This window comes from Schistocerca cancellata, chromosome 6 (assembly GCF_023864275.1).
Source record: "Schistocerca cancellata isolate TAMUIC-IGC-003103 chromosome 6, iqSchCanc2.1, whole genome shotgun sequence".
Lineage (NCBI taxonomy): Eukaryota > Metazoa > Arthropoda > Insecta > Orthoptera > Acrididae > Schistocerca > Schistocerca cancellata.
Window position 1 is genome coordinate 439,527,352 of NC_064631.1, and position 23,141 is coordinate 439,550,492.

The 23,141-nt window shown below is 44.7% G+C and overlaps 1 protein-coding gene across 1 annotated transcript in view; it reads left to right on the forward strand.

The window, feature by feature from the left end:
- LOC126088374 (histone-lysine N-methyltransferase 2D-like) overlaps positions 1-22,937 on the forward strand; it is a 155,934-nt gene extending 132,997 nt beyond the window's left edge. The window contains exons 6-9 of the mRNA XM_049906512.1: positions 3,410-3,511; positions 3,551-3,679; positions 13,883-14,049; positions 22,787-22,937. Coding sequence (XP_049762469.1) covers positions 3,410-3,511; positions 3,551-3,679; positions 13,883-14,049; positions 22,787-22,937 — 549 coding nt within the window. The remainder of the gene's footprint in view (positions 1-3,409; positions 3,512-3,550; positions 3,680-13,882; positions 14,050-22,786) is intronic.
- The last annotated feature ends 204 nt before the right edge of the window (positions 22,938-23,141 follow it).

A 23,141-nucleotide genomic window follows, 5' to 3' on the forward strand; every position in this document is an offset into this window, starting at 1 on the left:
TACTTCATCTGACCATCTCATCCTCTGTCTTTGTTTTCCTTCTAGGGTGGTTGCAGGAAGCATATCCTGCAAAACACCTCTATTCGGATTTAAATCATTTTCCATGTGGCTAGCAGTGTCGTTACCATTGTGGGCGGGCATAGGGTTCAAGCGTCGTCCCCGACCATGACGGCGCTTGTCCGAGGCTTCTTTAGTTCTGTCCTGAACCAAGTAATCACACTAAAAGGGGGGTTAGCCCTATTAGTGGTTTGTTCTTTTCGTCGCCTTTTACGACTGGCAGAACATTATTATTATTATTATTATTATTATTATTATTATTATTATTATTTTGCAACTTCCACTGACATAGAAGCCACAACGACATTATGGTCGCTAATACCTTCCTCTAGATTAACCTCCTCAGAAAGATCAGGTCTGTTTGTCACCAAGATATCTAATATGTTCCCATCTCGTGTTGGTTTTCTAACCAACTAAAAATGGTTCAAATGGCTCTGAGCACTATGGGACTCAACATCTTAGGTCATAAGTCCCCTAGAACTTAGAACTACTTAAACCTAACTAACCTAAGGACATCACACACACCCATGCCCGAGGCAGGATTCGAACCTGCGACCGTAGCAGTCCCGCGGTTCCGGACTGCAGCGCCAGAACCGCTAGACCACCGCGGCCGGCCTTCTAACCAACTGCTCAAGGTTGTATGTTGAGAGCGCTCCTAGAATAACTTCACAAGAATCTTTGCTTCTGCCCCCTGTGATAAACGTGTAATTTTTCCAGTCAATGGATGCTAGATTAAAGTCTCCACCTATAACTAATGGATAATTTGAAATTGCACTCGTGAAATGGTCGTGCGGGAAAATGCCCACTTCACTGCTAACTCGAAGATGCTGTGTCGCATCGCTCGTGCGCCGACTACAACACCACGTTCAGACTCATTTAAACCTTGATAACCTGCGACTGTAGCAGCAGTAACCGATCTGACAACTGCACCAGACACTTGTTGTCTTATATAGGCGTTGCCGACCGCAGCGCCGTATTCTGCCTGTTTACATATCTCTGTATTTGAATAAGCATGCCTATACCAGTTATTTGGCACTTCAGTGTAAATTACGCTACCTGCAGACGCCAGAAGCTGAAGAACTACCACCTGGACACAACGAGAGCTGGCTTGTGTGGAAATCTTTAAACAGACTACGATCAGGAGTTGGACGATCCAGAACAACCTGAAGAGATGGGGCTTCATAACAGAAGATACGTCCTGTGATTGAGGACAAGAACAAACCACAAGCCACATGCTCCAGTGCCTTTTGTGCCCTACATCCTGCTCGAAGATTGATCTCCTGCAAGCCACTCCAAGCGCCTTGGAGGTTACAAAGTACTGGACACATGTAATATAAATACAATTTATATATATATATATATATATATATATATATATATACAGGGTGTTACAAAAAGGTACGGCCAAACTTTCCGGAAACATTCCTCACACACAAATAAAGAAAAGATGTTATGTGGATATGTGTCCGGAAACTCTTACTTTCCATGTTAGAGCTCATTTTAGTTTCGTCAGTATGTACTGTACTTCCTCGATTCACCGCCAGTTGGCCCAATTGAAGGAAGGTAATGTTGACTTCGGTGCTTGTGTTGACATGCGACTCATTGCTCTACATACTAGCATCAAGCACATCAGTACGTAGCATCAACAGGTTATGTTCATCACGGACGTGGTTTTGCAGTCAGTGCAATGTTTACAAATGCGGAGTTGGCAGATGCCCATTTGATGTATGGATTAGCACGGGGCAATAGCCGTGGCGCGGTACGTTTGTATCGAGACAGATTTCCAGAACGAAGATGTCCCGACAGGAAGACGTTCGAAGCAATTGATCGGCGTCTTAGGGAGCACGGAACATTCCAGCCTATGACTCGCGACTGGGGAAGACCAAGAACGACGAGGACACCTGCGCTGGACGAGGCAATTCTTCATGCAGTTGACGATAACCCTAATGTCAGCGTCAGAGAAGTTGCTGCTGTACAAGGTAACGCTGACCACGTCACTGTATGGAGAGTGCTACGGGAGAACCAGTTGTTTCCGTACCATGTACAGCGTGTGCAGGCACTATCAGCAGCTGATTGGCCTCCACGGGTACACTTCTGCGAATGGTTCATCCAGCAATGTGTCAATCCCCATTTCAGTGCAAATGTTCTTTTTACGGATGAGGCTTCATTCCAACGTGATCAAATTGTCAATTTGCACAGTCAACATGTGTGGGCTGACGAGAATCCGCACGCAATTGTGCAATCACGTCATCAACACAGATTTTCTGTGAACGTTTGGGCAGGCATTGTTGGTGATGTCTTGATTGGGCCCCATGTTCTTCCACCTACGCTCAATGGAGCACGTTATCATGATTTCATACGGGATACTCTACCTGTGCTGCTAGAACATGGGCCTTTACAAGTACGACACAACATGTGGTTCATGCACGATGGAGCTCCTGCACATTTCAGTCGGAGTGCTCGTACGCTTCTCAACAACAGATTCGGTGACCGACGGATTGGTAGAGGCCGGCCGGTGTGGCCGTGCGGTTCTAAGCGCGTCAGTTTGGAACCGCGTGACCGCTACGGTCGCAGGTTCGAATCCTGCCTCGGGCATAGATGTGTGTGATGTCCTTAGGTTAGTTAGGTTTAAGTAGTTCTAAGTTCTAGGGGACTGATGACCTCAGTAGTTAAGTCCCATAGTGGTCAGAGCCATTTTTTTGATTGGTAGAGGCGGACCAATTCCATGGCCTCCACGCTCTGCTGACCTCAACCCTCTTGACTTTCATTTATGGGGGCATTTGAAAGCTCTTGTCTACGCAACGCCGGTACCAAATGTAGAGACTCTTCGCGCCCGTATTGTGGACGGCTGTGATACAATACACCATTCTCCAGGGCTGCATCAGCGCATCAGGGATTCCATGCGACGGAGGGTGGATGCATGTATCCTCGCTAACGGAGGACATTTTGAACATTTCCTGTAACGAAGTGTTTGAAGTCACGCTGGTACGTTCTGTTGCTGTTGTTTCCATTCCATGATTAATGTGATTTGAAGAGAAGTAATAAAATGAGCTCTAACATGGAAAGTAAGCGTTTCCGGACACATGTCCACATAACATATTTTCTTCCTTTGTGTGCGAGGAATGCTTCCTGAAAGTTTGGCCGTACCTTTTTGTAACACCCTATATATATATATATATATATATATATATATATATATATATATATATATATATATATATATACTGTAAATTTGTATGTTTCTGACTCGAGAATAATAAAAAGAACCAAAACAGTAATTCTCCGTTAAGGGAACGACTGTACGGAGAGAGAGGGAAACACGAGTGTGACGCCGGTGCTGTTGTTTCGGCAGGTGGTGCGGTACACGCCCGGCACGGCAGAGGGCCGGCGCGTGGTGGAGTCCCACCTGTCGGCGCCGGCGGACGCGCGCGAGACGCTGGACCGCGCCGTGGTGGTGGCGGGCGAGGCGGGCGCCGAGGCGCAGCTGCAGCAGGCCGCCGCCGGCTACAGCCGCTACCTGCCGCTCAGCGTCGCGGGCGCCGCCTTCCCCGTGCCCGACGCGCTGCGCGGCCGCAACATCACCAGCGTCGTCATCCTCGCGCCGCTCGAGAGCCCGTCCCAGGTCAGCCACAAAGCACCCCGCCACTGGTTCACAAGCGGGCTGCGAAAAGTTACGCTAGGCTGTTTGAGCCGTATCATATTCGTGGGCAGAAATGGCAGTGGGAGTCCCACAGGGTTCTATCTTTGGCGTACAACTGATCTCGGATTACAGGGAGTTCCGAAGTCTTCGTATTAAACGTCTAGGGGTAATAGGTCGCGCCATGGGAAACGACTTTTGTTGGAGACAAAATTCTCGCTAGCGTTTTCCAGTGACATGCTGCTTGTGTGTGAGATGTGTGTTGCCTATCAGGCACGGTCTATCGCGAATCTCTTGCCCAACGTAAAGTCCCGAGCGACTGGAAAAAAGCGCAGGTGACGCCTGTATATAAGGAGGGTAGAAGGACGGATCCTCGAAATTACAGACCAATATTCTTAACATCGGTTTGTTGTAGGATTCTCGAACATATTCCCAGTTCGAATAAAATGAATTTCCTTGAGGCAGAGAAGTTGCTGTCCATGCATCAGCACGGCTTTAGAAAGCATCGCTCCTGCGAAACGCAACTCGCCCATTTTTCACATGATATCTTGCGAACCATGGATGAAGGGTATCAGACGGATGCCATATTCCTTGACTTCCGGAAAGCGTTTGACTCGGTGCCCCACTGCAGACTCCTAACTAAGGTACGAGCGTATGGCATTGGTTCCCAAGTGTGTGAGTGGCTCGAGTAGTCCTCGATGGTGAGTGTTCATCGGAGGTGAGGGTATCATCTGGAGTGCCCCAGGGAAGTGTGGTAGGTCCGCTGTTGTTTTCTATCTACATAAATGATCTTTTGGGTAGGGTGAATAGCAATGTGCGGCTGTTTGCTGATGATGCTGTGGTGTGCGGGAAGGTGTTGTCGTTGAGTGACTGTAGGAGGATACAAGATGACTTGGGCAGGATTTGTGATTGGTGTAAAGAGCGGCAGCTAATTTTAAATATAGATAAATGTAAATTAATGCAGATGAATAGGAAAAAGAATCCTGTAATGTTTGAATACTCCATTACCAGTGTAGCGCTTGACACAGTCACGCCGATTAAATATTTGGACGTAACATTGCAGAGCGATATGAAGTGGGACAGGCATGTAGTGGCGGTTGTGGGGAAGGCGGATAGTCGTCTTCGGTTCATTCGTAGAATTTTGGAAGATGTGGTTCATCTGTAAAGGAGACCGCTTATAAAACACTAATACGACCTATTCTTCAGTACTGCTTGAGCGTTTGGGATACCTATCTGATCGGATTGAGGGAGGACATAGAAGCAATTCTGAGGCGGGCTACTAGATTTGTTACTGGTAGGTTTGATCATCACGCGAGCGTTACGGAAATGCTTCAGGAACTCGGGTGGGAGTCTCTAGAGGAAAGGAGGCCTTCTTTTAGTGAATCGCTACTCAGGAAATTTAGAGAACCAACATTTGAGGCTGACTGCTGTACAATTTTACTGCCGCCAACTTATACTTCGTGGAGAGACCACAAAGATAAGATAAGAGAGATTAGGGCCCGTACAGAGGCATATAGGCAGTCATTTTTCCCTCGTTCTGTTTGGGAGTGGAACAGGGAGAGAAGATGCTAGTTGTGGTACGAGGTACCCTCCGCCACGCACCGTATGGTGGATTGCGGAGTATGTATGTAGATGTAGTAGATGTAGAAGTCAAATGAAAACAGAACACCCGCCACAATGGTGCCTTGGAATCGTTCCATTAAAAAAAATCACTGTTGTATCCTCGTTGCCACTGTAAAGTCTTCTACCATAGGAATCAAGAGAGAGGATGTTGTTCGGTGGCCGGTATCATCTATCTACAACACAACTGCACACGTGTATTAACAGGGTTCTTTATTTACTTTAACAGATAGCAGATACTTTAACAGCGTCCATGTGTTGTGGTTCAAGCTCTTCAATAATTCACGTTAGCCTCACTGCTGGTGAAGTACAAGTCCCGCTATTTACACTAATCTGGTCGCAGTGTACTTATAAAAATGACTTTTTTTAATAATAATAATATCAATATTTATAAATATGTTTGGAGAAAGAGAGAGAGAGAGAGAGAGATTGATTTTTGATTGAGATTTTTACTTTAAGTCGTAACTGGTACCTGAATTTTGGTTGCTGCCTCCTTGAATGATCAGCTTCTGCACCAGTTGTTGACGTATTGCAATTTGGAGCAAGTTATTGTTCTTTAAGGTTTAAAATACGACTCTGTTAGTTACTTGGCCGTATTGCGGACAGCTTTGAGCCCAAGTTTTCGCTGCTTTTCATACCTAAGGGACCACTGTTGTAAGTAAGTAAGATCAAACAGCAATCTGCTTTTCGTGAGAAAAGAATATTGCTTGGCACACAGACTTCCTTCAAACTACACTTCCTGCTACATCAAAATTGGTCAGTGGAGTTCAGCACCATACTATTGTACAAGAACATAATCCAATTACTGTCATTACGAAATTATGAGAGGTTGTTACTTATTGAATGAAAACTATAGAGAATGCATTTCTTTTCCTGTATTTTAGTGAACTTTGTACATTTACAATTCTGTCGCTCGATAGACGGCAACGACAATGAAGTTCAGCCCTTTTCCAAAAACAAGATATTTCTATTCTTCACTTCCAGAAAATTTGCATACATAACTGTTTGGCAACTCTTTCACATACTTTACTCGATTTCATCACTAAAATATCAGTTTTCATTAACTGTAACAACACATCTACATCTACATCTACATTTACATTTATACTCCGCAAGCCACCCAACGGTGTGTGGCGGAGGGCACTTTACGTGCCACTGTCATTACCTCCCTTTCCTGTTCCAGTCGCGTATGGTTCGCAGGAAGAACGACTGTCTGAAAGCCTCTGTGCGCGCTCTAATCTCTCTAATTTTACATTCGTGATCTCCTCGGGAGGTATAAGAAGGGGAAGCAATATATTCGATACCTCATCCAGAAACGCACCCTCTCGAAACCTGGCGAGCAAGCTACACCGCGATGCAGAGCGCCTCTCTTGCAGAGTCTGCCACTGGAGTTTGTTAAACATCTCCGTAACGCTATCACGGTTACCAAATAACCCTGTGACGAAACGCGCCGCTCTTCTTTGGATCTTCTCTATCTCTTCCGTCAACCCGATCTGGTACGGATCCCACACTGATGAGCAATACTCAAGTATAGGTCGAACGAGTGTTTTGTAAGCCACCTCCTTTGTTGATGGACTATATTTTCTAAGGACTCTCCCAATGAATCTCAACCTGGTACCCGCCTTACCAACAAATAATTTTATATGATCATTCCACTTCAAATCGTTCCGCACGCATACTCCCAGATATTTTACAGAAGTAACTGCTACCAGTGTTTGTTCCGCTATCATATAATCATACAATAAAGGATCCTTCTTTCTATGTATTCTCAATACATTACATTTGTCTATGTTAAGGGTCAGTTGCCACTCCCTGCACCAAGTGCCTATCCGCTGCAGATCTTCCTGCATTTCCCTACAATTTTCTAATGCTGCAACTTCTCTGTATACTACAGCATCATCCGCGAAAAGCCGCATGGAACTTCCGACTCTATCTACTAGGTCATTTATATATATTGTGAAAAGCAATGGTCCCATAACACTCCCCTGTGGCACGCCAGAGGTTACTTTAACGTCTGTAGACGTCTCTCCGTTGAGAACAACATGCTGTGTTCTGTTTGCTAAAAACTCTTCAATCCAGCCACACAGCTGGTCTGATATTCCGTAGGCTCTTACTTTGTTTATCAGGCGACAGTGCGGAACTGTATCGAACGCCTTCCGGAAGTCAAGAAAAATAGCATCTACCTGGGAGCCTGTATCTAATATTTTCTGGGTCTCATGAACAAATAGAGCGAGTTGGGTCTCACACGTTCGCTGTTTCCGGAATCCATGTTGATTCCTACATAGTAGATTCTGGGTTTCCAAAAACGACATGATACTCGAGCAAAAAACATGTTCTAAAATTCTACAACAGATCGACGTCAGAGATATAGGTCTATAGTTTTGCGCATCTGCTCGACGACCCTTCTTGAAGACTGGGACTACCTGTGCTCTTTTCCAATCATTTGGAACCTTCCGTTCCTCTAGAGACTTGCGGTACACGGCTGTTAGAAGGGGGGCAAGTTCTTTCGCGTACTCTGTGTAGAATCGAATTGGTATCCCGTCAGGTCCAGTGGACTTTCCTCTGTTGAGTGATTTCAGTTGCTTTTCTATTCCTTGGACACTTATTTCGATGTTCTGAGCGACGGCCTAACAACACGTCTTCGTTCCACAAGATACCGATTAACTGTTTTTTTAATAAAATCAATTGTTTTCTTTTTTAGAGTCCATACTCAAAGATTCTCTAATACTATCGTTGCGGGGATTGCGCGCTAAAGAGTTTCTTGCTGTCCAGCTGCGCTTTTTTCTTTTAAATCACATTTACATTTACGGTAGTTACATACACTCCTGGAAATTGAAATAAGAACACCGTGAATTCATTGTCCCAGGAAGGGGAAACTTTATTGACACATTCCTGGGGTCAGATACATCACATGATCACACTGACAGAACCACAGGCACATAGACACAGGCAACAGAGCATGCACAATGTCGGCACTAGTACAGTGTATATCCACCTTTCGCAGCAATGCAGGCTGCTATTCTCCCATGGAGACGATCGTAGAGATGCTGGATGTAGTCCTGTGGAACGGCTTGCCATGCCATTTCCACCTGGCGCCTCAGTTGGACCAGCGTTCGTGCTGGACGTGCAGACCGCGTGAGTCGACGCTTCATCCAGTCCCAAACATGCTCAATGGGGGACACATCCGGAGATCTTGCTGGCCAGGGTAGTTGACTTACACCTTCTAGAGCACGTTGGGTGGCACGGGATACATGCGGACGTGCATTGTCCTGTTGGAACAGCAAGTTCCCTTGCCGGTCTAGGAATGGTAGAACGATGGGTTCGATGACGGTTTGGATGTACCGTGCACTATTCAGTGTCCCCTCGACGATCACCAGTGGTGTACGGCCAGTGTAGGAGATCGCTCCCCACACCATGATGCCGGGTGTTGGCCCTGTGTGCCTCGGTCGTATGCAGTCCTGATTGTGGCGCTCACCTGCACGGCGCCAAACACGCATACGACCATCATTGGCACCAAGGCAGAAGCGACTCTCATCGCTGAAGACGACACGTCTCCATTCGTCCCTCCATTCACGCCTGTCGCGACACCACTGGAGGCGGGCTACACGATGTTGGGGCGTGAGCGAAAGACGGCCTAACGGTGTGCGGGACCGTAGCCTAGCTTCATGGAGACGGTTGCGAATGGTCCTCGCCGATACCCCAGGAGCAACAGTGTCCCTAATTTGCTGGGAAGTGGCGGTGCGGTCCCCTACGGCACTGCGTAGGATCCTACGGTCTTGGCGTGCATCCGTGCGTCGCTGCGGTCCGGTCCCAGGTCGACGGGCACGTGCACCTTCCGCCGACCACTGGCGACACCATCGATGTACTGTGTAGACCTCACGCCCCACGTGTTGAGCAATTCGGCGGTACGTCCACCCGGCCTCCCGCATGCCCACTATAAGCCCTCGCTCAAAGTCCGTCAACTGCACATACGGTTCACGTCCACGCTGTCGCGGCATGCTACCAGTGTTAAAGACTGCGATGGAGCTCCGTATGCCACGGCAAACTGGCTGACACTGACGGCGGCGGTGCACAAATGCTGCGCAGCTAGCGCCATTCGACGGCCAACACCGCGGTTCCTGGTGTGTCCGCTGTGCCGTGCGTGTGATCATTGCCTGTACAGCCCTCTCGCAGTGTCCGGATCAAGTATGGTGGGTCTGACACACCGGTGTCAATGTGTTCTTTTTTCCATTTCCAGGAGTGTACATTACTGAGCTTCTCAGAATAAAATCAGGCACAAATTAGTTAAAGAAACAAAAGCAGTGAGGCACACATAACATAACATACTGACAGATCCCAACTTGGAGTGTGCGTTAGTGCACCAGTGACTGAGTGGCTGGGGTACTGACTGAGACTGAGCTATTGCCTGAGACTGAGCCCCCCAGTCAGCGGCGGCGATCTAAATACTTGCGGTCGAGAGGGCGTTGGCGGCACGTTGCTTGTGAGTCTGTCTTTGGCTCTCTCCTGATAGGCGCGCTTCATCCGGCGACTACCATCGATCTTCTTGCTACATTTTTGCCGACCGGTGCGCTGGCAGCAGCTTACGCCAGCACTATCACCACAAATGTTAAGACATATATCCCACAAGGAGACAATATGATCAATTCCTCTTTCATAGAACGTTGTCAGCTACTAAAACCGACGTCTGTGCATGTCCTTCTTAGTGTCGCCAGTGTGAAAATCACACTGAAAGATCCTGGCTGAACAGATGATGTTTCAATATTTCGCAAACAAATCGCCAAAGTGTAGCCTTCGTCCGATTGGCATTGAGGAACGAGCGTTAGCAACAAGATGATTCCATCTGACAGCATTCCTGAGCATTTATACATTATGACACGTAGCAGTTTTGCATAGTGTCTTTGTAGCACTATGCATTGATTGTGGTTCCTTGCTCGAGGAACTCGACAACCAGAGGGTGCCTACAGACGAAGAAGGAGGTCATCTTGGCCTTACGTGGTGCCATCACCTCGAGCCCAACGACAAACCCGGTGGAGGAAATACCCCACGTCTCCACCGTCAACGAAATCCAAAGCTGTTCACACAAGTTCCTGTAAGATACACTATAACGCCCGCCGCCACACTGTCAATAGGACGAAGGCAACTCTTCAGCAATTTGGTTGGGAAACACTGCAACATCCTCTGTACAGTCCCGGTCTTTCATTGTGTGAGTTTCACGTCTTTGGCAACCTGAAGACAGACATGTTGGACGTCAGTTTCAGTCGGACAAGGAAGTGAAAGAGATGGTGTGGTTGTGGATCTGTCAACAGGCAACCGCGTTCTTCAAAACAGAAATTGATCGTCTCGTCTCCAAGTGGAATAAATATATTAACGCATGTGGCGATCACTTTTCAATAGAACCGTCCCATGGTCCCGTAGTGGTGCATCGTCGTTTTTCATTTGACTGTTCCTTATATAATACAGTCATCTGCTCTGCATGAGAGGGGGTAGGATGGTCATTCTTGAGGTTTTCTTGTTGGAAATTACTCTATCAGTTTACTGGAGTAGTTAGTATGCAAACGCAGCACAAGTGGTTAGTACAGACTGATAGTTCGAAAAAACCTCGCCATCACATGCTGGCGAATTCAGTAAAACGAAAAGTAGCGTCGCCGGGAGGTATCAGTGAACATATTATCTCCGACAAAAGTTGTTCCCCATGACGTTCTGTCACCCCTAGACGTTTGAAGCAAAACCCTGAAACACCTTCTTTATGTCATGTCTCTGCCATTTTGTTTGAATCAGGAGGCAGAATTAGTCCTGTTTGCAAATGATACAAGTTGCATTATTGTGAAGTCATGCAAAAAACTATGAACAGAGAGAATACTAATATATTTTTTTCTCAAATTTACTGAATGGTTTTGCATGAATGTGCTAGCTTTAAACTACGAAGAAGGGAAACAAGAAAAAAAAGCAGTTCATTCAGTGCCTTAGGTGTCCATATTGATGAGATCTTAAACGGGGAAAACCACTTAGTAGACTTGCTAAAAAGTTTACGTTTGACTACTTTTGGCATAAGAATAATACCCAGTTTTTTGCATGTTTTCATTCACTGATGTCTTGAAGGATAATATTCTAGAGTAACTCCCCCCTCAGACAAAAAGTATTCATTGCACAAAAGAAACTAATTAAAATTATGTGCGTGGTTCACTTCTCTAAAGCTTGCAGACAATTCTCTGATCAGCTGGGAGTACTATCCACAGCCCCACAATACGTTTATTCACTGAAATTTGTTATCAACAATCCATCTGAGTTTGACAATAACAGAGATATTCACAAGTACAAGATTAGAAGAATAAACTATCCGCATTGCCCTTTAATGCAACTAAATTTTTCACAGAAAGGGGTAAACCGAGCGAGGTGGCGCAGTGGCTAGCACACTGGACTCGCATTCGGGAGGACGACGGTTCAATCCTCCGCCCGGCCATCCTGACTTAGGTTTTCCGGGATTTCCCTAAATCGCTCCAGGCAAATGCCGGGGTGGTTCCTTTGAAAGGGCACGGCCGACTTCCTTCCCTGTCCTTCCCTAATCCGATGAGACCGATGATTTCTCTGTCTGGTCTCCTCCCCCAAACATCCCAACCCAACGAACCCAGTAGAAAGGGGTGAAATATTCAGCTGTGTGACTCTTTCACTATCTACTGATGAAAATAAAATATCTGACAGGTAGTATATATATATATATATATATATATATATATATATATATATATATATATATATATATATATATATATTGTTTTGCTGCCTCTACCTATGGGTTTGCAACCCACAACGACTTCAAATACCAAGCATTAGATATTAGATTTTCATATTCCCTCGTTCACTACATGCAAACTATTAGTCCTACAAAAAAAATGAACAGGACCTTTTCGCAGGAGATTTTATGTAGCTAAATTCTCTACTATGATAAGTTTTCGCCAGAGGTCATCGTTTCCGAATTATTCAACAAGAACGTACAAAAGTGACCTTTAAACAGGTTTTTATTGAATAATACGAAAACTGTGGCAACCAGCGAAAACGTATTCCAGAACAAAATCTAACTATTCTTGAGTTTCTCCCGGCATATTTGATAATCAAAATATCCACAGGTGTACTGCCGGTCTACAGCGTCCAACGGGCACAATATTTCGCCGATCATAGATGTCGCCATCATCAGGTGAACTGACGGACTGAGCTCCTGTGAACGTGCCGGTACGGAGATCCGTTCGCTATGGCTGCTCAGGGGGAACTGGGTTCGGTCGCAGCGGCGGCCCATTTAAATACCCTCCGCCCGCGGCGCAGTCCCTCCGCCGTCCGCGCCCCGCGCCACGGTAGCGCGGTGGAACAGATTGCGACGACGTCTGAGATGACGTCGGTGTGATGGCTCTGTCCGCCGTGGTCGTCACAACTATACGTCTGCTCGATTTACTCTTCATTAATCCAATCGCTGGTTCCCAAGCCATGCTAAGATTATAGCCACAGTCACGGTTTATGAGGTCGTCATTGGTGCGAATTTCGATGGCCTCTCTAACAACGCCGTCCCAGTATCTCGACGTCACCTGATGATGGCGACATGTATGATCGCCGAAATATTGTGCCCGTTGGACAATGTAGACCGGCAGTACACCCGTTGATTAAAATCTAACTAAATTAAATTTCCTACAAAAAGGTTCTGTTATTTTTTTCTGTAGGACCAATAGTTTGCACATAGAGAGCAAGAGAATATGAAAATTTCAAACGTGATTTTTGAAGGCGTTGTAGGTTGCATAAAATCTATAGGCAGGGACAGCTGAACCACCCTGTATCACCTATCTTGTACAGGGGCTTAACAGTGGCTAATTGTGTCGTGGAATATGAGTTGGGTTTTGTAACTCAAATATTGTGTGTGTGTGTGTGTGTGTGTGTGTGTGTCTGTATGTGTGTGTGTGTGTGTGTGTGTGTGTGTGTGCGTGTGTGCTCAGAAGAATTTCTCCTGCTTACATTGGTTGAATTACTACGTACAGCTTTCAACGTTCTTTCCATTAGCATTATCCACTCGTTGGCTATATCATCAATTCCACAAAACCTCAGTTTATATTGGATGATACTGTGATTCCCACGGTCAAATTTGTTAGACAGGTCACAGAAAATGCAAACCAGTGTTTTTTCGTTATCTAATGCTTGTAAAATTACCTTCTCAGGTGATTTGCTCTTATGAAACCCACACTGCTATTTACCAAGGACATTATTGTAGGATCCTGTTCTAGAGTACATCGCCTTCTCGGAAATTTTGGAAAATGATGTCACTAGCGAACATATCTCCAGTCACCTCTCTTATTAGGTGGTTTAACAATGGCCTATTGTGCCATGGTATAACTACTGGGTTCTGTTACTTAAGACTTCTTCGAGCTAATCGCATCTGTCCGTGTGATCGTATTTTCGTTATTAGTCGACAACGTGACACAGTCGTAGTGGGGCACCTGACAGCAGGTCTACGCTGCCGGGACGGAGGCTCGTCCAGGTGGTGTGGCTGTGGCTACTGTGCAGCCGGCTGACGCCTCGCCCTGTTTGCAGGAGGAGGGCGCGGCGAGCGCGCGCTCTGACGAGGACCCCCCATCGCTGCCCGCCAGGCTGGCCAAGGTGCTGGCCGTGGCCGACCGCAAGAATATCGACGACTGGCTGGCGGCCGAGAGGCAGCTGCCGTCCACCAAGCAGAGCATCGTGCTGCTCGTCACGCCGCCGTGAGTACCCACACCATATGACCTGCCTCATTCTACACGCTCTCTTTCAAAGATTAACCAAATTCACTAGGTCATACGAGGGTCACTCCAAAAGAAATGCACACTATTTTTTTCCATCTTTTATTCTACATGTTTGAAAGTTTCACAGTGTGTAGATACATCCTTTAGGAACAATATTTTCATTTCTCCACATAATTTCCATCCCTCTCAACTGCCTTACGCCATCTTGGAACCAGTGCCTGTATACCCGCACGGTAAAATTCTGGACCAACCTGTTGGAGCCACTGTTTGGCAGCGTGCACAAGGGAGTCATCATCTTCAAACCTTGTTCCACGAAGAGAGTCTTTCAGTTTCCCAAAGAGATGACAGTCACATGGAGACAGGTCAGGACTGTAAGGCGGGTGTTTCAGTGTTGTCCATCCGAGTTTTGTGATCTCTTCCATGGTTTTTTGACTGACATGTGGCCGTGCATTGTCTTGCAACAGCAAAACATTCTGCTTTTGCCGATGTGGTCGAACACGACTCAGTCGAGTTTGAAGTTTCTTCAGTGTCGTCACATATGCATCAGAATTTATGGTTGTTCCACTTGGCAAGATGTCCACAAGCAAGAGTCCTTCGGAATCGAAAAACACTGTAGCCATAACTTTTCCAGCAAAAGGTGTGGTTTTGATTTTTTTTTTCTTGGGTGCCACTCCATTGATTGTCTCTTCGTCTCTGGTGAAAAATGATGGAGCCATGTTTCATCACCTGTCACAATTCTTCCAAGAAATTCATCTCCAACATTCTCGTACTGTTCCATAAGTTCGCTGAATGCCGTTTTTCTTCTTTCTTTGTGAGCCACTGTCAACATCCTGGGAGTCCACCTGGCACAAAACGTTTTTAACGCCAACACTTTCAGTATTCTGCAAACACTTCCTTCCCCTATCCCATCGTAGCGTGACAATTCGTTCACTGTGATGCGTCTGTCAGCAGTCACCAATTCGTTAACTCTCTGCACATTGTCTGGAGTGTGTGCAGTACGAGGCCTGCCGCTGTGAGGACAATCTTCAATATTGCCGTGCCCGCTTTCATCACGTAACCTACTTGCCCACCGACTAACTGTACTGCGATCGACAGCAGCATCTCCATACACCTTTTTCAACCTCTTGTGGATGTTTCCCACTGTCTCGTTTTCACAGCACAGGAGTTCTATGACAGCACGTTGCTTCTGACGAACGTCAAGTGCAGCAGCCATCTTGAAGACATGCTGTGATGGCGCCACTCACGGTAACAGGTTGAACTAACTTTGAAAACAAGCGGGAAGGATGTTCTACACACTGTAGGCCTTGCAGAATAAAAACAGTATTTTTACAAAAATAGTGTGCATTTGTTTTGGAGTGGCCCTCGTAGGAAGGAAAAATCTAGCAGAGACCATGAAACTTGGTGACGGTGATCGTTCCTCTCTATGACATATTTTTCCCAACGATGGATGGCTTGGCGTAGACTTCGGTTTTACCAGATAGCCTCTTGGCTGTTCAGGAAACGTTCCACCTCGAAAATCACTTTGTCGTCTTTTTGGTAATGGCTGTCACTAGAGTTGTAAAACTTTTTTAGTCATCGCTCGGTCTTCTGATTTGCCTGGTGCGACCCCTCACGAATTCCTTTCCCGTGCCAACCCCTTCATCTCAGAGTAACACTTGCAACGTATGTCTTCAATTGTTTACTGCTTGTATTCCAATCTCCGTCTTCCTCTAAAGCTCTTGCCCTCTACAGCTCCCTCTAGTACCGTGGAAGTTATTCCTTGACATCTTACCAGACGTCCTGTCGTCCTGTCCTTCTTCGAGGCAGTGCCTTCCATATATTCCTTTTCTGATAGATTCTGCACAGAACCCCCTCAGTCCTGATCTTATCAGTCCATCTAAATTTCAACACTCGTCTCTAGCTCCACATCTCAGATGATTCAATTATCTACTGTCCCGGTTTTCCCACAGTCCATGTTTCACTACCATACAATGTCTGCCCCGATAGCTGAGAGGTCAGCGTGATGGATTGCCGTCCTACGGCCCCGGTTCGATTCCCGGCCGGGTCGGGGATTTTCTCCGCTCAGAGACTGGATGGTGTGCTGTCTTCATCATCATTCCATCCCCATCCGGCGCGCAGGTCGCCCAATGTGGTGTCGAATGTAACAAGACCTGCACCAAGGCGGCCGGACCTGGCCCCGGAAGGGGCCTCCCGGCCAATGACGCCAAACGCTCATTTCCATTACTACCATACAATGCTGTGCCCCAAACCTACATTGTCAGAAATTTCTTCCTCAAATTAAGGCCAATGTTTGGTACTAGAAGACTTCTCTTGGCCAAGAATGCCCTTTTTGCCAGTGCTAATCTGCTTTTTATGTCGTCCTTGCTCCGTCTGTCATGGGTTATTATGCTGCCTAGGTATCAGAATTCCTTAATTTCATCTACTTCGTAACCATCAATCCTGATGTTAAGTTTCGCGCTGTTCACACTCTGCTACTTTTCACTACTTTTGTCTTTCTTTGATTTACTCTCACTCTATATTCTGTACTCATCAAACTGTTCATTTAATTCAGCAGATCCTGTAATTCTTCTTTACTTTCACTGAGGACAGCAATGTCATCAGCGAATCTTATCATTGATATCCTCTCACCTTGAATTTTAATTCCACTCTTGAACCTTTCTTTATTTCCATCATTGCCTCTTCTTTTTTTACACACTTTTTAATATGGGCACTTCATTCTTGGTCTTCCACTCTTCTTATTCCCTCTCGGCTCTTGTACATCTTAACTACCATAGGATTCGGTAAGTCAGCATAGATTACGGAAGTTTTCGTAATAGGTATAATCAGTTAAGATCGTAACTGCATTACCTAAACGTTAAGTGTGTTGGTTAACTAATACACTACTGGCCATTAAAATTGCTACACCACGAAGATGACATGCTACAGACGCGAAATTTAACCGACAGGAAGAAGATGCTGTGATATGCAAATGATTAGCTTTTCAGAGCATTCACACAAGGTTGGCGCCGGTGGCGACACCTACAACGTGCTGACATCAGGAAAGTTTCCAACCGATTTCTCATACACAAACAGCAGTTGACCGGCGTTGCCTGGTGAAACGTTGTTGTAATGTCTCGTCTAAGGAGGAGAAATGCATACCATCACGTTTCCGACTTTGATGAAGTTCGGATATTAGCCTATCGCGATTATGCTTAATCGTATAGCGACATTACTGTTCGCGTTGGTCGAGATCCACTGACTGTTAGCAGAGTATGGAATCGGTGGGTTCGGGTGGGTAATACGCAACGCCGTGCTGGATTCCAACGGAATCGTATCACTAGCAGTCGAGATGACAGGCATCTTATCCGCATGGCTGTAATGGATCGTGCAGCCACGTCTCGATCCCTGAGTCAACAGATGGGGACGTTTGCAAGACAACAACCATCTGCACGAACAGTTCGACGACGTTTGCAAGAGCATGGACTATCAGCTCGGAGACCATGGCTGTGGTTACCCTCGACGCTGCATCAGACAGCAGCGCCTGCGATGCTGTACTCAACGATGAACCTGGGTGCACGAATGGCAAAACGTCATTTTTTCGGATGAATCTAGGTTCTGTTTACAGCATCATGATGGTCGCATCCGTGTTTGGCGACATGGCGGTGAACGCATATTGGAAGCGTGTATTCGTCATCGCCATACTGACGTATCACCCGGCGTTATGGTACAGGGTGCCATTGGTTACATGTCTCGGTCACCTCTTGTTCACATTGTCGGCACTTTGAACAGTGGACGTTACATTTCAGATGTGTTACGACCCGTGGCTCTACCCTTCATTCGATCCCTGAAAAACCCTACATTTCACCAGGATGATGCACGACCGCACGTTGCAGGTCCTGTACGGGCCTTTCTGGATACAGAAAATGTTCGATTGCTGCCCTGGCCAGCACATTCTCCAGATCTCTCACCAACTGAAAACGTCTGGTCAATGGTGGCCGAGCACCTGGCTCGTCACAATACGCCAGTCACTACTCTTAATGATCTGTGGTATCGTGTTGAAGCTGCATGGGCAGCTGTACCTGTACACGCCATCCAAGCTCTGTTCGTCTCAATGCCCGGGCGTATCAAGGCCGTTATTACAGCCAGAGGTGGTTGTTCTGGGTACTGATTTCTCAGGATCTGTGCCCCCAAATTGGGTGAAAATGTAATCTCATGTCAGTTCTAGTATAATGTATTTGTCCAATGAATACCCGTTTATCATCTGCATTTCTTCTTGGTGTAGCAATTTTAATGGCCAGTAGTGTATATGATGTAGGGAAGTTGTACTTCCGTCCAGAAAAATAAAAAAGCGCGTAAACTCCCAGTTACACGAAAATGCGCCGGCCGGTGTGGCCGTGCGGTTCTAGGTGCCACAGTCTGGAGCCGAGCGACCGCTTCGGTCGCAGGTTCGAATCCTGCCTCGGGCATGGATGTGTGTGATGTCCTTAGGTTAGTTAGGTTTAAAAAGTTCTAAGTTCTAGCCGACTGATGACCTCAGAAGTTAAGTCGCATAGTGCTCAGAGCCATTTTGAGCCACGAAAATGCGAAACGGAGAGTATCTAAAGCTTAAACATTATTTTGTTCTTGCCATAAACTGTACTTAATTTTGTAGAAAACAAAACTTCACAAAACTGCTAGTCCTTTATTCAGACAAGTCATGCGTATTATTATTGTTATTTCTTTACTTTCTCAGACGTTATGTCTGGTTAAAAATGGAAAGTGACGCGGACCTTGATCAAGCGTCACTTCCTTTTAACTGTACGGTATGTGTTACATTGCATTTAGGAACTTTCGGGTAATTGAACATGTATCAATAATTACGGATTTCTGTAGTTGTATATATAAGTATGGATGTAGCTGTATTGCATTGATGTACTGGTGGATATTGTGTGGTACGACTCCTGTAGTTGATAGTATAATTGGTATAATGTCAACTTTATCCTGATGCCACATGTCCTTGACTTCCTCAGCCAGCTGGATGTATTTTTCAATTTTTTCTCCCGTTTTCTTTTGTATATTTGTTGTATTGGGTATGGATATTTCGATTAGTTGTGTTAATTTCTTCTTTTTATTGGTGAGTATGATGTCAGGTTTGTTATGTGGTGTTGTTTTATCTGTTATAATGGTTCTGTTCCAGTATAATTTGTATTCATCATTCTCCAGTACATTTTGTGGTGCATACTTGTATGTGGGAACGTGTTGTTTTATTAGTTTATATTGTATGGAAAGTTGTTGGTGAATTATTTTTGCTACATTGTCATGTCTTCTGGGGTATTCTGTAGTTGCTAATATGTACATCCGCTTGTCATGTGATCTACTGTTTCTATTTGTCGTTTGCAAAGTCTGCATTTATATGTTGTAGTATTGGGATCTCTAATAATATGCTTGCTGTAATATCTGGTGTTTATTGTTTGATCCTGTATTGCAATCATGAATCCTTCCGTCTCACTGTATATATTGCCTTTTCTTAGCCGTGTGTTGGATGCGTCTTGATCGATGTGTGGCTGTGTTAGATGATACGGGTGCTTGCTATGTAGTGTTTTCTTTTTCCAATTTACTTTCTTCGTATCTGTTGATGTTATGTGATCTAAAGGGTTGTAGAAGTGGTTATGAAGTTGCAGTGGTGTAGCCGATGTATTTATATGAGTGATTGCTTTTTGTATTTTGCTAGTTTCTGCTCGTTTTAGAAAGAATTTTCGTAAATTGTCTACCTGTTCATAATGTACGTTTTTTATGTTGGTGAAACCCCTTCCTCCTTCCTTTCTGCTTAATTTGAATCTTTCTGTTGCTGAATGCATGTGATGTATTCTATATTTGTGGCATTGTGATCGTGTAAGTGTATTGAGTGCTTCTAGGTCTGTGTTACTCCATTTCACTACTCCAAATGAGTAGGTCAATATTGATATATCGTAAGTATTTATAGCTTTTGTCTTGTTTCTTGCTGTCAATTCTGTTTTCAGTATTTTTGTTAGTCTTTGTCTATATTTTTCTTTTAGTTCTTCTTTAATATTTGTATTATCTATTCCCATTTTTTGTCTGTATCCTAGATATTTATAGGCATCTGTTTTTTCCATCGCTTCTATGCAGTCGCTGTGGTTATCCAATATGTAATCTTCTTGTTTAGTGTGTTTTCCCTTGACTATGCTATTTTTCTTACATTTGTCTGTTCCAAAAGCCATATTTATATCATTGCTGAATACTTCTGTTATCTTTAGTAATTGGTTGAGTTGTTGATTTGTTGCTGCCAGTAGTTTTAGATCATCCATGTATAGCAAATGTGTGATTTTGTGTGGGTATGTTCCAGTAATATTGTATCCATAATTTGTATTATTTAGCATTTTGGATAGTGGGTTCAGTGCAAGACAGAACCAGAAAGGACTTAATGAGTCTCCTTGGTATATTCCATGCTTAATCTGTATTGGCTGTGATGTGATATTATTTGAATTTGTTTGGATATTAAGTGTGGTTTTCCAATTTTTCATTACTATGTTTAGGAACTGTATCAATTTAGGATCTACTTTGTATATTTCCAATATTTGTAGTAACCATGAGTGGGGTACACTATCAAAAGCTTTTTGGTAATCAATGTATGTGTAGTGTAGCGACCTTTGTTTAGTTTTAGCTTGATATGTCACCTCTGCATCTATTATCAGTTGCTCTTTACACCCTCGTGCTCCTTTGCAACAGCCTTTTTGTTCTTCATTTATAATTTTGTTCTGTGTTGTATGTGTCATTAATTTCTGTGTAATGACTGAAGTTAATATTTTGTATATTGTTGGTAGGCATGTTATGGGGCGATATTTAGCTAGGTTTGCTGTGTCTGCTCGATCTTTAGGTTTCAGATAAGTTATTCCATGTGTAAGCGTATCAGGGAATGTGTATGGGTCTGCAATGTAACTGTTTAGTTAGATGTGAATGTGTTGAGGTGAACTTCTTTAGCCCGAAATTTGCTATTTTATCTTTTCCAGGGGCTTTCCAATTGTGAGTAGAATTAATTGCTTGGGTGACTTCATGTTGCAAAATTATCACTTCAGGCATTTGTGGTATCATCTTGTATGTGTCTGTTTCTGCTTGTATCCACCATGCATGCCTGTTGTGTTGTACCGGGTTTGACCATATGTTGCTCCAGAAGTGTTCCATGTCTGTTATGTTTGGTGGATTGTCTATTTTAATGTGTGTGTTATCTATTGTCTGGTAAAATCTCTTTTGGTTTGTGTTGAATGTTTGGTTTTGTTTCCTTCTATTTTCACTTTTTTTTGTATCTTCTAAGTCGTTTGGTCAATGCTTGTAATTTCTGCTTCTTTTCATCTAGTTGCTCTATCGCTTCTTGTTGTGAGATTTTACCTAACCTTTTTCTTTTTTTTTCTGACATTTCATTTCTTATAAATTGTGTTAGCTGTCCGATGTCTTTTCTCAGTTTTTCTATTCTGATCTGTAGCCTGTGTTGCCATGCTGGTTTTGTGGGTTTCTTCTGTGTGTTGGTTGGTTTTGATCTCTGCCTAGTGTGTATATTTAGTGTAGTGAGTGCTCCTATATAAACAAGTAGTTGTAACTCTTCCATAGTTGTGTTTTCATTTATTTTGTTGTGTATGATTGTATTGATAGTTTTTATTGTTGTTTCGACTTGTGGGTTATTTGGCGGTCTATGCAAGAATGGTTTAATGTCTGTATTTGTGTCTTTGTATTCTATATATGTCAGCTGAAATTTTTCTTCTATATCTAACATGTGTGTCACTTTGTGTTCTATTTGTGCTTGTTCTGGTGGCTGTCTTAAGATTTCGTTTTCTTCTGATTGTTTAATTGATGCATGTTGTTCTTTGTTTGTTTGCTCTGGGATGTTTGAGTCCATTACTGTATTTTCTTCTTCTTCTTCTGATTGCACATTATTTTCTTCCAGTATCTGTTGAACTTGTTGTTTGATGTTTTCTAATTCTGACTGGGGTATCCTGTTATTTTTGATTATTACACGGATCTGATCAGCTAGTCGTTGTTCTGTTAAAAATTTTAATTCTGGGTATCTGGTAATAAATGTTGTGTATACTTGTGATCGGTATCCAGTTGTGTTGGTTCCTAGGTTTGTTGCTTGGTAATAACAGAACATTAGGTGTCGATTAACTTCATCTGACCATCTCATCCTCTGTCTTTGTTTTCCTTCTAGGGTGGTTGCAGGAAGCATATCCTGCAAAACACCTCTATTTGGATTTAAATCATTTTCCAGTTGGCTAGCGGTGTCGTTACCATTGTGGGCGGGCATAGGGTTCAAGCGTCGTCCCCGACCATGACGGCACTTGTCGGAGGCTTCTTTAGTTCTGTCCTGAACCAACTAATCACACTAAAAGGGGGGTTAGCCCTATTAGTGGTTTGTTCTTTTCGTCGCCTTTTACGACTGGCAGAACATACCGGAGGCCTATTATTTTCCCGGGCCTCCACGGGGTTTATTGTTATTATTGACAGTGATTAAAATTGCATAAATATGTTTCTCAGCGTACTGTTATATATCAGATGCTACTAATTTCGCTCTCTCATATTTATCTGAATTTAAAAATTTGTGAACACCCAGAATGTATATCTACGCGCCGCACTGTGCTCCAATGCTGTTTTTGCGGATTTCTTATCACAAAGCTTCTCCAGGCGATGACCCGAACCACAGGTTCAGTGTAGGAGCCCACCGTTCTTAAACACGGCCCTGTGTTGTCAGGTCGGAGCCCGCCGCTGGCGAGGACAAGGACATCTGGATGTACGACCTGGCGGCCAGCGGGGTGAGCAGGCTGCGCGGCGAGCTGAGCGCCGCCTTCGTCAAGGTCGCAGAGGAGAACGCCGCCGGCGCGCCGCCCCCGGAAGCCGCCTGACGCGGCCCCGCTCTCTTTGTACATAGCGACACTTTTCTAAATAAATTTTATACTCTTTTTGATAAATGCCTGCGTCATTCATTTCGCACCTTCCTCGCCTGAAGCGTTCCTTTGCTTTGTCACCTGAGATCAGCTAGGAAACGTTTAGCGGCAATCCCACATCGGTTCTGCTGACCTTTTTTTCACTCCAAGGAGAAGAGCACT